A 14152-nucleotide genomic window follows, 5' to 3' on the forward strand; every position below is an offset into this window, starting at 1 on the left:
TGCCTTTTAGGATTGATAAAAATAAGTACCAGTTGAACACTGGGGTTCATGTAGTCATCTTACCCCACCCTCAAAATTGCTGGTATTGTGCCAAAATGTGAAACCAATATATATATATATATATATATAAATGCTGAAAATGTGCAGAAAATAGACTCCATCAACTGCTGGGGGGGGGGGCAAGCTAGAGGTAGTAGGTAGCTTCTGTTATCTAGATCACCAAGTTAGTAGTGGAGGTTGATGCTCCAAGAGCGTAACTGTGAGAATAAGATTAGGCTGGGCAAAGTTTAGAAAGCTCCTACTCCTGCTAGCAACAAAAGACCTATCTCTCAGGGTGAAAGGTAGATTGTATGATGCTTGTGTGTGAACAGCCATGCTACATGGCAGTGAAACAATGGGCTGTGACAGCCAAGGACATGCATAGACTTGAAAGAAATGAAGCCAGTATGCTTTGCTGGATGTGCAGTGTCAGTGTGCATGTTTGACAGAGTGTAAGCATCTTGAGAGAAAGTTAAGCATAAGAGGCATCAGATGTGGTGTGCAAGAGAGATGGCTATGCATATGGACAAAGACAGCTGTGTAAAGAAGTGTCAATCTCTAACTGTGGAAGGAACCTGTGGTAGAGGCAGACCCAAGAAGACATTAGACGAGGTAGTGAAGCATGATCTCCAAACTTTGAGCCTCACAGAGGCAATGACTAGTGACCAAGACCTCTGGCAATATGCTGTGCTTGAAAAGAGCTGTCAAACCAAGTGAATTTGTAGTTGTAACTGATGCTGGTGTCATGTAACTGGCATCTGTGCTAGTGGCATGTAAAGAGCCCTTTCGAGTGTCGGGCCTGAGAGCTGGGTTCCTTTCGAGTGTTGGACATCATGGAGGCAAAGTGGTTGAGTTCCTTTTAAGTGTTGGGAGGCAATGACCAAGACCTTTGGAATTATATTGTACTTGAGAAGAAGACCCATCAAGCCATGCAAAATCACAGTTGTGGTAGATACCAGTGCCATGCTGGTGGCATGCAAAAGTATCCATTACACTCTCGGAGTGGTTGGCATTAGAAAGGGCATCCAGCCACAGAAACCATGTCAAATCAGATAGGAGTCTGATGCAGCCTTCCAGCTTGCCAGCCCTGGTCAAACCATCCAACCCATGCCAGCACGGACAACAGACGTTATATAATGATAATATGTATGTATATGCATGCATATATATATATATATATATATATATATATATATATATACATACACATTGTGTGCGTGTGTGTAATAAATAAAATGGAGGAAATAGAAAGAGAACTGAAAAAAAAAGCTGACAATGCTTTTCAATAAAATTAGAACCAGTAAAATAAATACTGGGATTCGTACAACTAAAAACACTTCAATATAACGGCTTAGCATGCTCACAGTTTAAATACTGATTTAGGAAATAATTAAATTATTGTGTGTATGTGTGGGCAAGCATAGACAGACAGATAAGACCTTTGCTTCACAACTAGATGGTTGGAAGTCCAATCTTACAGCATGGGACCTCAAATAAGTTTCTTGTACAGTTGCCTTGTGAGTGAAAGCTAGTAGGAAAAGTTAGGAAATTATGTGTGTGTGTGTCCATGTCCACATATGTACGTAAATACATACATACACATGGACAGACACACATGCACAGATATGTATGCTTATGTTAACTGGGGTAACAAGTTACAACCTTTTATGCTTAAGCAGATACATTAATGTAATGGTATTGGAGTCAATATTATCAACAAAAGCCCTTGGAAACAGAATCCCAGTACAACAGAACTGAAATTAATATAACCAGTAAAAGAGCATGCACACACACACACGCACACACATGCACACAAGGAATGGAGACATGAGCTCTACAAAATGAAAAGTAGAATATTACTTCACCTGTTACTTATGTTTTTAATTATGTCACAGCCTAAATTTTATTTTGATTTCAGAGATGTATCAAAACAAATTGCAAAGAAACATTAAGGAAGGGAAACAAAACAGTATTGGAGACTGTTGACAGGTATGCTAGTGACCTCATAAATATTGAAATATATGAAATCTTGCATCTGTTTATAAGACGAGAAGGGGAGGGCAAGAACAGAAAAACAGGAAGGATGAAAGGTTAAAAAAGATATGGACTATGAGGGGCACCCAGAGTGACTGAACAACATAGAGAAAGAAGACAAAAGAGGAAACACCAAATCACATGCTGCTGGTGGGAGAGAAGATAGCTAAGAATAATGTAACTGACAGAATGAGAACAGATGCTGCTACAATTAGAAAAAGAGAAACAAAAATGCTGAAGTGCTAAATGAGAAAGATAAAAGTTGGGGAGCAATGAGCCATATACACTGTACATGGTGACCAATTAGAAAGTATAGTACATTTCATGTGACCAATACACAAAAGAAAACATTTCTTATGCATTTTTTTATTATTATTGCTGATGAGATAACGAATAATGAAATAATACAATACACATAAACCTTGGATGGACTAATAAAACAACCAAACTATATAATACTGACAATGTAAAAGTGCAAGTCCTGAACATAAAGACTATGTTCTAAAGCTAAGATGCTCTGACTCTAAGCTTTAATATATACAGTCTAAAGACATCTCTACCCAGCAAAATTGTATGTCATCTTAATTCTATCATCATATAGTTAGCAGCACCTTAAAATTAACTGCCATATAAATGATTAAAAAAATGTCCTAATTAAAGTTTATCTTATAAAATACCATAAGTACATTTTAAAATAATTAATGCTTACAGCATTTGATGTAAACTTTCGTTATAAATAATAGAAGAGGACAAAATTTGTTGATGGCAACTACAACTGTCATCTTTCTGAGGAGCAATAAAACACATACCAATCAAATACTAGTATCTAATTAATTGATAATACTCGTCTCTAAAATGTGTGGCCTTGTGACAGTGATAGAAACATTTTATTAATAAGTATTCTCTGAAATAACTCATTTCATATAACCTTTCTATACAGAGTCAAAGATTTTTTGATGAATCACTGTTACATTACACTGTTCGGTGAAATTACTATGATGAAATAAAATCAAGTCGGCTTCAACCACTAGGTAGACTTTTACAAAGGCATTTTTACTTAACTGGGGCCACTTAAATGTTCTACTTGTGATTCAAAGGTATCAAGTTAATATTCATTGTAATTAATACAATCTATGAAGTTCAGACTGAATGAAGCTTTTTTTTTTTTTCTTCTTTTTATTTCTGAGAAGCCAAAAGGCAGAAATATATCCCAAAATACAGTGGAAGCTGACCAGATTCTAAATTATTGCTGTAACAAATATCTGAAGATCTTCTGATAAACAAGATAGGTTTTGATATTTTAAATGGAATGGTCTAATGCATCCAATAAAGGCTAAGACAGTGGCACACCCATCAAATATAGAGGATGTAATAGAGATTATAATGAACAGCAAATGACAAGAATGAAAGGAAAAATTTTAATGGAAGTATATTTGATTCACGCGAGAAGTAGATACTTTAGGAAAACCACAAAAGGAAGCTGAAGATTGCAAACTTCCTTTTTGTGACAATTACTTCTGCAGATAAAAAGAAAGAAATCAAAAAACACCTTCCCAGATAAATGATCTTGGGTGTAAAAAAGAGATTTCTGTCATTATCTATCAAAAGAACAGGAAGCATACGTCTAAATAAACAGCCAGTATAAATAGACAAGATTACTGAAGCAAGTAAATTTTCTTGCCAGAATCTGGTAAAATATCAAGAACAAATCTTAAAAAATCAAACTCAAATGGTTTTGAAGCATCTCTAGACAGCTCCAGTGAGGCAGAGTCTTTCAGTGATGTGGTGATATAAGTTAAATTAAAGAAACTTCCATAGATAGAACTAAGCAATAACTAGCATTAACTGAGATCTCAAGTAAAGGTTATCATTTAACATGTACTGTAAGTAATAAATGATATCATAAACCTACACTATCTTCATACAGTTTAGACAAAAATCTACACCAATCCCTATTACAATGTTATCAGACATGTACTTGATAAGAAAAGAGTACTATAATTCAAAACAGCCAATTCAAAATATGTGGTTGATAAATACTTAAGTGTCAAGAAAGATTAAAATGAAAGTATTCTAAAAGATTTTTGCAAAACAAACTAAAAATGATATGCCGTACCTAAAGCAAAAGAATTTGCATTGTATGCTAAAATATTTGGGGGATTAAAATAATCTTATTCCATGTGCCAAAGCACACAGGCAAAAATCTGCCAGCTCTTTCAAATGTTATGCGTCTATCAGATTATATCACTATTCCAAACTCATCATAGCTGGTATTTAAAAAGTTATTCTGCTATAACCATAACCCCAAGTAGAGATAGACAATGAGATAATGGCTAGAGAACCAAAATTCAAAGACAAATTTGCTAATATGCCAATATTGTACAAGATCTCTGACTATCATTTAGAAACTTCAGTTTTCTTATATCATGCAGCAGCATCAATGGCTAACAGATTTTTCTTTTTCTTTTTAAGATAAATTTTCTCAGCATGTACCTTCATTTTCTAATTTAAAACTTCTGAATATACGCATGTACATGCCTGTGCACAAGAACATCATCTACTTTTTTAGTGTCAGCATTTTGAGATCAAACATCTGTCTTTCTCAGTCTTTTTCTTCCACTTGGATCACTTAACACCTTCATAACCCAACAACCACCCTCTACATGTCCATACCAATGCAGTCTTCTCTCTTGTACACTACAACGAATTTCCCTTACACCCAAATTTTCTCTGAATTCAATTGTGCTCTATTATATATTCAAACTAACATTACACACCCAGTGGAACATATTCACCTCATTTCTTTACAAACAGTGTTTCACTACCATGAAATATGCTTCACATACAAGCATCATATAATGTACTTCACTTGGAGAATGAATCTCCTTGTTGCCAACAGAAATAACAGTTCCCATAACTTTCTTTATTCTGGGATCACCTAGGTAACAGAAGCAGTCCTTTTCTCAGGAAATTTAAAGGCATTTCAAGAAAGTTAGATGGTCTAACTGCTAACAACTCCCAAACATTAGCTATATATAAAGTTATCCTGTCAACCTGTTCTTGATTCCACTAAGTTTTTGGTACTCCAATAGTTTATACTGGGTACACCACATGGAATGGTTACATATTCCTTCTCTGCATGTCAAGCATGGCAACTTCCCAAATGGTAGAAGAATCCTGTTTTTCTTTCCTACTAACTACAATATTTACTTTTGCTAGATTTAATTTGAGGACTATTTTTTATTCTAAGACTGCTTTCATATTTGGAATTTCTTCTCTATTTCTTCGACAGGTTCAGCTATGAGAAATAGGTCATTAGCATAGAGACATTCCAAAGACAAATAGTCTTAAACTCTCTTTTTTTTACCTGGAAAACTATAACAAACAGGTAAGGCTGTGAAGCTAACCCTGATGGACATCTACTTGCACACTAAATTCTTTGCTAAATTCATTGCTAACCATCACATAGCTCTTACAAGCCTTTCAGATATATTTAGCTTTCTTGTCAACCACTAGACTAGAGTTTGGTGTCCTCAGAGGCCTTCTTTATATATATACTTAAGTACAGTGGCTTCTGCTTAACTAAGAACTTCCAAGTTATCTCACTAAGAAGAGTGTATCCAGAGAATCACAACCTAACACAAACCTAAACTGCAGATCTTTAAGTTGATTTCTTTCCTAATTAGTTATGCATATAACTCTTTCTGTTACATTCATAACATGATTCACCAGTTTCATGCCATTAAATGAAGAGCATCTCCTTTGCATTTATAACAGTTCACCAATCTGCCAGTCATAGAGGTATGACACTGCTCTATATTGGTTTCAAATTTAAGCACAAGGCCAGCAATTTTAGGGGAGGGGTAAATCAATTACATCAATCCCAGTGCTCAGCTGGTACTTATCTTATCAACCAAGAAAAGCAAGGTTGACCATGGTGGAATCTGAACTCAGAACGTAATGATGGATGAAATGCCACTAAGTATTTTTCCCTAAAAGAAAAGGGAATTTGATGGTGAGTGAGTTGTTTAATGTCAGTTTTCTTTATCTGAGAAGAAAAGCAACAATGTGCTCATTTGATGACAGTCGAAGGGTTCTTGCACATAACTGGAGGTTCACACTTAGCTAACATGTGACTATTGTGATTTTGATATTACACTTCCTATTCCCAACTACTTTGCAACATTAATTGGGTGCATTTTATCATGTCTCTAGTACTAGACAAACTATTTGACATGACTTGAAGACATCCCTCTACACAAACAGTTTTAATTTAGAGTTTCTGTTGGACATGTTTCATTGCTCACCTTCAATAGATTTTTTTAAACAAGTGCAACTCTTGTTTAAGACATGTATGATTAAAAATACAGCTGTAATATTTCCGAACACCAAGTAACTGCATTTTCTAAATATATGTAACACTACATTTTAGCAGAAGAATATAAGTCACAAGTGATGCATAAGGGCATTGTTGTTGCAAAGCCTCAACTGTTGTTTGTATATTAGGTATTGAGTTTGTTCTTTGTGTAACTATAGTTCTAAATGTATTCCTATGATTATCATCAAAATTACAAGCAATAACCATAGAATAGTATTCAATGGCTTCAATACAACATACCTCAAAAAATAGCTGCTTCCCACTTATAAAAATATCAAAGCAATGCCCAGTTGTTTTGTTTTGTTCTTTTTGCATGTGTGTGTGTGCACGTGCGCATGCACACACACACACACACACACACACACAACTAATAAACTTAGACACAAATGGAAATTATAAGAGTAGAAAGCCAAGAAAAAACAGCCAGCACTCTGAGGAATGAGAGAGGCTTTCAGAGATTATAATAAAATTTTGTCTTACTTGTTCCTTATTCCGAGTCATATGATTGGACTGAAGTCTTCGCAGAAGTGGAACACCATTCCTAGATTGACGTTTTAAAGTCCAATAACTTAAGAGTCGTGCCAAAAACTGCTGCTTCTTTTGTAAAGTAATTATGCCAGAAATTTTGGTTATTCTAAATTAAATAAAAAATAAACAAAAAAAAATTAAAATTGATTAAATCGCCAACCTGAGAGTAAAGAAACTGTTAATAGTTTAAGAAAAATAGAAAAGAAAATTTTTTTAATTGAAATGTCTCTATGGAAGAAGGATTAAAACTTCAGTATATTGAAATAAAACACATTTGAAAGTGTAACCAACTGGATAAATGTAGATGCTTCCTATATCTAAAAATACAACATATATTCATATACACAATAAAATGCCCATATAAACACAGAGTTTCTGAAAAATAGTTTTAAGAGACAATTCATGTACTAGGTATTCTTTATTTCATGCTATATTATATTATATTATTATTAAGGTGGTGAGCTAGCAGAATTGTTAGCACATCAGGCAAAATGCTAAGCAGCATTTCGTCTGTCTTTATGTTCTGAGTTCAAATTCCACCAAGGTCAACTTTCATCCCTCAGGGTCGATAAATTAAGCACCAGTGGAACATTGGAGTCGATGTAATTGACTAGTCACCTCCCACCAAATTTCAGGCCTTATATCTTTAGTAGAAAGGATTATTATTATTCAGTAGTTTATTTTTATCACATGCTTTCACTGCACTACCGAGCGCAGCTCTGCATGCCTTGGGTATGTGCTATGGTTTGTCTTAGTGCTGTTATTTTCATTGTATTGAAAGTGCTTTATGTAGGAGGTGTGCAGTGCCTAATAGTGCTATTTTATGTATGTTATATATAGCCGTAAGTCCTGGTGTTTTGTTATGTATTTGCCTGAAGGTTTTTTTAATCATACCTAATGCATCTATTGTTAAAGGGATTGTTTCTTTTTTTTCAGCTCCACATTAAGGTTATCTCTATTTCCAGATCTTTCTATTTTACGAGTTTCTGTTTCTTTTAGAGACACATTGTCATCTGTTGAAATTGATACATTGATTAGAAGGCATTTTATTTTTATCTCTGACAACTATATTCAGTCTATTAGTCTTGATTTCTCTGTGTGTGTTGGCATATCCCAGAGTATGGTTGCTTTGTCATTTATCATTATTAAGGTGGCAAGCTGGCAGAACCATTAACACACCAGGGAAAACGCTTAGCAGCATTTCATCCATCTTTACATCTGAGTTCAAATTTCACCAAATTCCACCTTTCAGGGTCAATTAAATAAGTACCAATTACACACTGGGGTCGATGTGACTTACCCACTCCCCTCAAATTTCAAGCCTTGTGCCTATAGTAGAAAGGATCATCATCATCATCATCATCATCGTTTAACGTTATTATAATTGGTTTGCTGAGCAAATCAAAACTGCTATATAAACTCACAAGAAAAGGGGAATTCTACAAACAAAAGGATAAAAGGTTTAAATATTTACACTTTTAAAACAAGAAATTTCTTTAAGAGAGAGAGAGAGAGAGAGAGAGTGTGTGTGTGTGTGTGTGTGTGTGTGTGTGCGTGCGTGCATGCGTCTGACATACATCAGCATGTGTGTGACGAAGCAGTGTGACTGTCTGCCCACCTGCATCTGTGTTTTTGTTTATGTGTATGCCTACAGTTTGAAATGGGCTGATAACCAAGTTATAGAGACAGAAGTATTGCTGATTATGACATGACTTAACAGTTACTTGCAACCGAGGTAGCAAAGGGCATCAAACATTAAACAGTTGGTCACTAATGATCAGTTTAGTAAACAAGTGATTCAGAATGATGTTAGTAAATCTCTCCACAAGACATGTAAATTTAATTTTAAAAAACCTGAAAAAACAAGAATTAGATATATTTCACAACATTACTTGCAAGAATTTAGATAAAAAATAAAGTTTATTTTTGTACAGCTAAAGAGGGCACACAGATAATAAAAAAAAAAATAAAAGAAACTTAAATTTAGTTTAAGGAGATAAGGCATAAAACTAAGATTTTAGCTATTTTGGCTCCCTATTTATTTACATAGACCTCCATCAAATATAGAGTAATTATAGAAAATTGCCTTTATTTTTTATCAGATTGTGTATTTTAAAAAACATCATTAATAATAATGGCTGAGGGTAATTTCTTAAATAAAATTGTACTTGTTAAAATAGTTAGAATATATGAAAATTAGGTTTCTATAATTTGAGTTCTGTTTTATTTCCAGTACCTTGCAATAACTTAGAAACCTACTAACAGTTAAAAAATTAATATCACTGATATTATCTTCCATATATAAGTTTTCAACCAATAAGTTATGTTAAGAAAAGACTTTTCATAGCATCAAGACTGGTGCCACTTGGCTGAGGATGAATTTAATTGATTAATGGCAATAAACCAAGATAATGAGTTGTATTTTATCAGATTGATTAATGCTATTTTCAGTGACTGAAAGGGATTTATTGCAACACAGTAGAACTGATTTTCACAACCTTTCTAAAGTTCTCTTTACTTCACATTTTTCTAGAACTTTTAATGCCAAAACTATTTTCCATGAATACCAAACTATAATAACAAGATTTTAAAAGTTTTCTTAAATTAACAAAGCAAGTTTAGAAGGGTCTTTGACCAAAATAAAACTGTCTACAAATTATTAATTATACAAAGAAATATCTTGCAACTGGAATTGATCTGTACAAAGAATGAAACCCATATTAATAAAAATAACATTTAGAAATGTTACAATACTCTAAAGATAGTAATTTCTATTACCATTACAGCTACATAAACTTTCTTTAACCTCTTCTCAGAACTTGTTTTTGTCACATAAATTATAGTTATTGCCAGAAATAGCTACCACTAAAAAGTTTTAACTTAATAAATACATCATCATCATCATCTAACATTCATTTTCCATGTGGATGGGTTGGATAGATGGCATTTGAGCTCCAAAGTCTGATTTAGCATGGTTTCCATGGCTGGATGACCTTCCTAATGCCAACCACTTTACGGAGTGTATTAGGTGCTTTCTTCATGACACTAGCACTAATGAGGTCACTAGTCAAAGAAAAGACCCTTGACTGAGTCTGGTTGTAGTGAAGAGGTACAGGTGACTTTATATCAAATATTGAGAAGTTAAAGTATGACAAGAGTAACAGGCAGAGATATCTTACTATAGAGGAGATACATGGCTTCCCCACCACATTATAGAAGAGCAGGAGTAGCTGGGATGGAAGTGATAAAGTGTCAAAACATGCTCTCAAGATACTAGAAGGGAAGTATTAAAGAGAATACAGAAAAAGAGTCTGGAAGGATTAGTAAGTTCAATAAGAGTACGAGGAGAGATAAGTGGTTATAGATGAGGTCTAAGGTGAATGTAGTGGAGTAAGAGCAGCAGTGTGGTTGGAGGTAAATATCATACGGCGGAGGGGAGGGTAAATGAATAAGAGTGGTTCAGGCAGTGGAAGTGACAGTGGAAAAAGGGGGAGGAGACCAACAGAATATAATAAACCACTAGGTAGATTAGAAAATATGGGGATAGGTGAGTGGGTGGGCAAGAGAGAAATGTACAGTGAAGGAGAGGGATGTCAGATGTCACAGGGGTGGGGAGAAACAAGGGTGGGAGGAGGATGTCAATAGTAGATAAGAGAGGGTGTCAAAGATAAAGTAATGGCAGTCCTAAGAGGGAAGATTTTAAAACAAAGTAGTTCCAGGAAGAGGAGGGCATAACTGACAACATAAAAGGAGAATGAAATATATGCATTTCTGCTCCCATATGATTATAGCAGCTGAATAATGCTGTAGCTATAACTGTGAAGGGATGGGTGCCAGGAAAATGAGCTGGGAAGGGGAGGGTGATAAGGACATACTGGGTGCAGGAGCAGGGCCCAGTGAGTAGATATAAACATAATGCTTTTAGGACCTCACTTTTGTCAAGATGGATGGGTCTTTTCAAACAGTCATCTCAGTCTTTTGCATCTCCTCAGTGAGGTTCAACATCATGAGATCAGTTTTGACTACTATATCCCATTTCTTATGGGGTTTCCCTCTTCCACAAGCTCCACCCATATTTAGCAATCAGCACTTCTTTATACAGCTGTTCTTATCCTTACACATCACATGACCAAACCAATGCAGTTCACTCATGCATGCTACATTTGATTCCTCTTACACCCAATTTTTCTCTTAACACATTTTTGTTTTGTTGTGGATGCACATCGATGCTGTACATCCAGCAGAACATGCTGGTTTCATTCCTTTCAACTCTTTGTATGTCCTCTGTATTCAGAGACCACATCTCCCTACCATGTAGCACTGATATTCATACACAAGTATCATACAGGCTGCTCTTCACTCTGTGAGAAAGACTATTTGTTACTAATGAAGTAATAACTCACTGAACTTTTTCAATCATGTTATTTTAATAACTATGCATTCAGAACATCCTCCTCCACTGCTAATTAGGTCACTTAAATAACAGAAACAACCTACTACCTGTAGGGAGCCTCTTGGACATTTGAGAAAATTTATTTCTCGTTCTTTGTGTTTATTGCACCTGTGCTTCTGCTGCATACAAAATCTACTTTCTCTGTTAACCAACCAGTGATTCCACTGCACTTCTTGTGTATCTATAGCTGGCATTGAGTATACCCTATGGAATTTCTACCAACACTTTTCCTACATATTGAGCCATTTTCCTAATTTGCTCTTTATTAAGTTAACTTTAAGGCCTTTTGATTCCAGGCTTTCCTTTCATACCTAGAATTTATTTTCTAATTCTACTATAGTTTCAGCCTTAAGAACAAGGACATCAACATGTAGCTGTTCCCAAAGGAAACCAGTCTTAAATTCTAGTGTTATGGCCTGGAAGACTATGATAAAAACAAGAGGACTGAGAATCAAAACCTAGTGAGCTATACTTCTACACTAAATTCGTTACTACATTGTTGCTAACTTGCACCTTACAGCTAGTACTCCTATATATTGCTTTTATGGCTTTTATGAGCTACTTGTTCATCTGTTCTTAGCTTCCTCAGGGACTACCAGATCACAAAGCAAGGGACCCTATCAAAGGATTTTCAAGGCTGACAAATGCAAAATACGATTTACATTTAGAAAAATGTTCCTGAAGCCGTCTTACAAGACAGCATCAGTAGTACTTCTCTATGGAACAAAACCAAACTTTTACAAAGAATTTAATACAGTAATTATAATAAACCTGACCAAATTCTTCTTTTCTAAAATTCTTTGCTTATAACTAGGGGTGCACATTATACACGTGTGCACATTATACAAACAAACATAGTAATTCATGGTAACTAACTGGAGACAACTAATAAGAGAAAATATAGGAATAAATTATTTCAAGAAATGACGAGTTTACTTCCCACACATTTCTTACGTAAGTACTTTAAGTTAATTAAAAGATTTCACTCAGGAAGAGGAAAGAGGAAGTCAAGCCTTCAAGAGTATAGTTATTAGTACAAGATATATGATATCCAGAACAGTCAGATAATAAATGATATCAAGGAAATTTACCAATTCACATTTACATTTCAGTTAATTGCCAAAAGAAAACAAAATAGTTGGAACATTTGTAGAAAATAATGTTATAGTTAACTCAGACTTTAAATTCCTATAACTTTAATTCACTAAAAAATTTAATTCTTCTTTTTTAATACATACATATAAGAAAAAAATTCAGATCTTAGGATATTTTGATATAGATGGCAAATTGTGCAAGATATATTAAGAACACATCACATTAGTTCTTTGACAATGCTGGTGATAGAAATATCTAATACTGCTGATAAATCAATGAGGATTTTCATAAATGCCATTGGGGCAAAAATAGTAACATTGTTAATGAGCATGACAGGTGAAGTAGCCAGTCACAACTAATTTGTGTGTGTGTGTGTGTGTGTGTGTGTGTCTACACACACGCATGCACACACACACACAGTTATTAGGCTTTGAAGATCATAAGATATTCTATGGAAAGTAAAAATGCAAAATAAGTCTTAGCACCTGAAGAGTTTATTAAACCATTACAAACTTAAATTTCAAAACAATGCACCTAAAATTCACAAAATATGATCTTTTTATATATATTCCCTTTTGAAACTTACAACTAATAGCTTATAACCCAATATTAACATTATCATCATCATTGCTTTAACATCCACTTTACCATGCTTGCATGAATCAGAGTCCATTGAGGTAGGTTTTCTATAGCAAATGCCCATTGTCACATTTTTCTAAGCAAGATAGTATTTCCCCATGGCCAGATATATTTGCACAGAAGATTGGAAACAAATGACAATGTTTGTATGACACTAATTTTCAACTGTTTTTTTGGTGTCAAGACAAGGAGACAGAAACACACATGCCTGCGCATGCACACACCCATACACCCACACATACACGTGTGTGCACACACACACACACACAATGGGCTTCTTTTAGTTTCCATCTACCAAATCCACTCATATGGCTTTCTCAGTCCAGCATTATAGCAGAAGACACTTGATCAAGGTGCCATTAAGTAGGACTGAACTCAAAACCATGTGGTTGAAAAGCAAACTACTCAACCACACAAAAAGAACTAGCCTGTTGGTGATGGGAATGGTCTTTTCTGTATCAAATTGGTGTTTGTTAAAATTGAGAATCTTAGCAATTAATTCATAGTCTGCTTTTTTAGGGAAATGACAAAAATCTAAATACTACCGGTATATTATACTGTTGAATGGATAGCAATGGAAATAATTGTTATTGTTGGAAAATCAATAAGTTTCATCAATGCCATTAAACTAAAGATAATCGAAATAAATCATGAACAACCTGTGAGACATTCTGAATGGCCTAGCAAAAAATTGCCCTTAGTTTTTCTAGTAGCACAGCCTACTTGATGATGAACCATGTCAAATGCAACCCACTTCACAAAAAACAAAAAGGTTGCCCACACCTGGTTGAAATCATATATCTAGCTCAGTAAACTAGTACATAGTTCAAAATGCTAATTTATGCAAAAATTTGTGAGAACACATTATATTGACAACAACTGAAGAGGAGGCTAATCTCAATCCTTACAAGTAATGAACTGACACTGAAGTAGCTCGTAAAAGCAAAGATGTCACAGATAAGTATATCAACATTTTATTTGGTCAC

General features: G+C 34.7%; 1 protein-coding gene across 1 annotated transcript in view; it reads right to left on the reverse strand.

Moving 5' to 3' along the window:
• Nucleotides 1-14152, reverse strand: part of LOC106883885 (bromodomain-containing protein 1) — a 106396-nt gene that overhangs the window by 60506 nt on the left and 31738 nt on the right. The window contains exon 4 of the mRNA XM_014935024.2: nt 6932-7085. Coding sequence (XP_014790510.1) covers nt 6932-7085 — 154 coding nt within the window. The remainder of the gene's footprint in view (nt 1-6931; nt 7086-14152) is intronic.

The sequence above is a fragment of the Octopus bimaculoides genome, chromosome 1 (assembly GCF_001194135.2).
Source record: "Octopus bimaculoides isolate UCB-OBI-ISO-001 chromosome 1, ASM119413v2, whole genome shotgun sequence".
Classification (NCBI taxonomy): domain Eukaryota; kingdom Metazoa; phylum Mollusca; class Cephalopoda; order Octopoda; family Octopodidae; genus Octopus; species Octopus bimaculoides.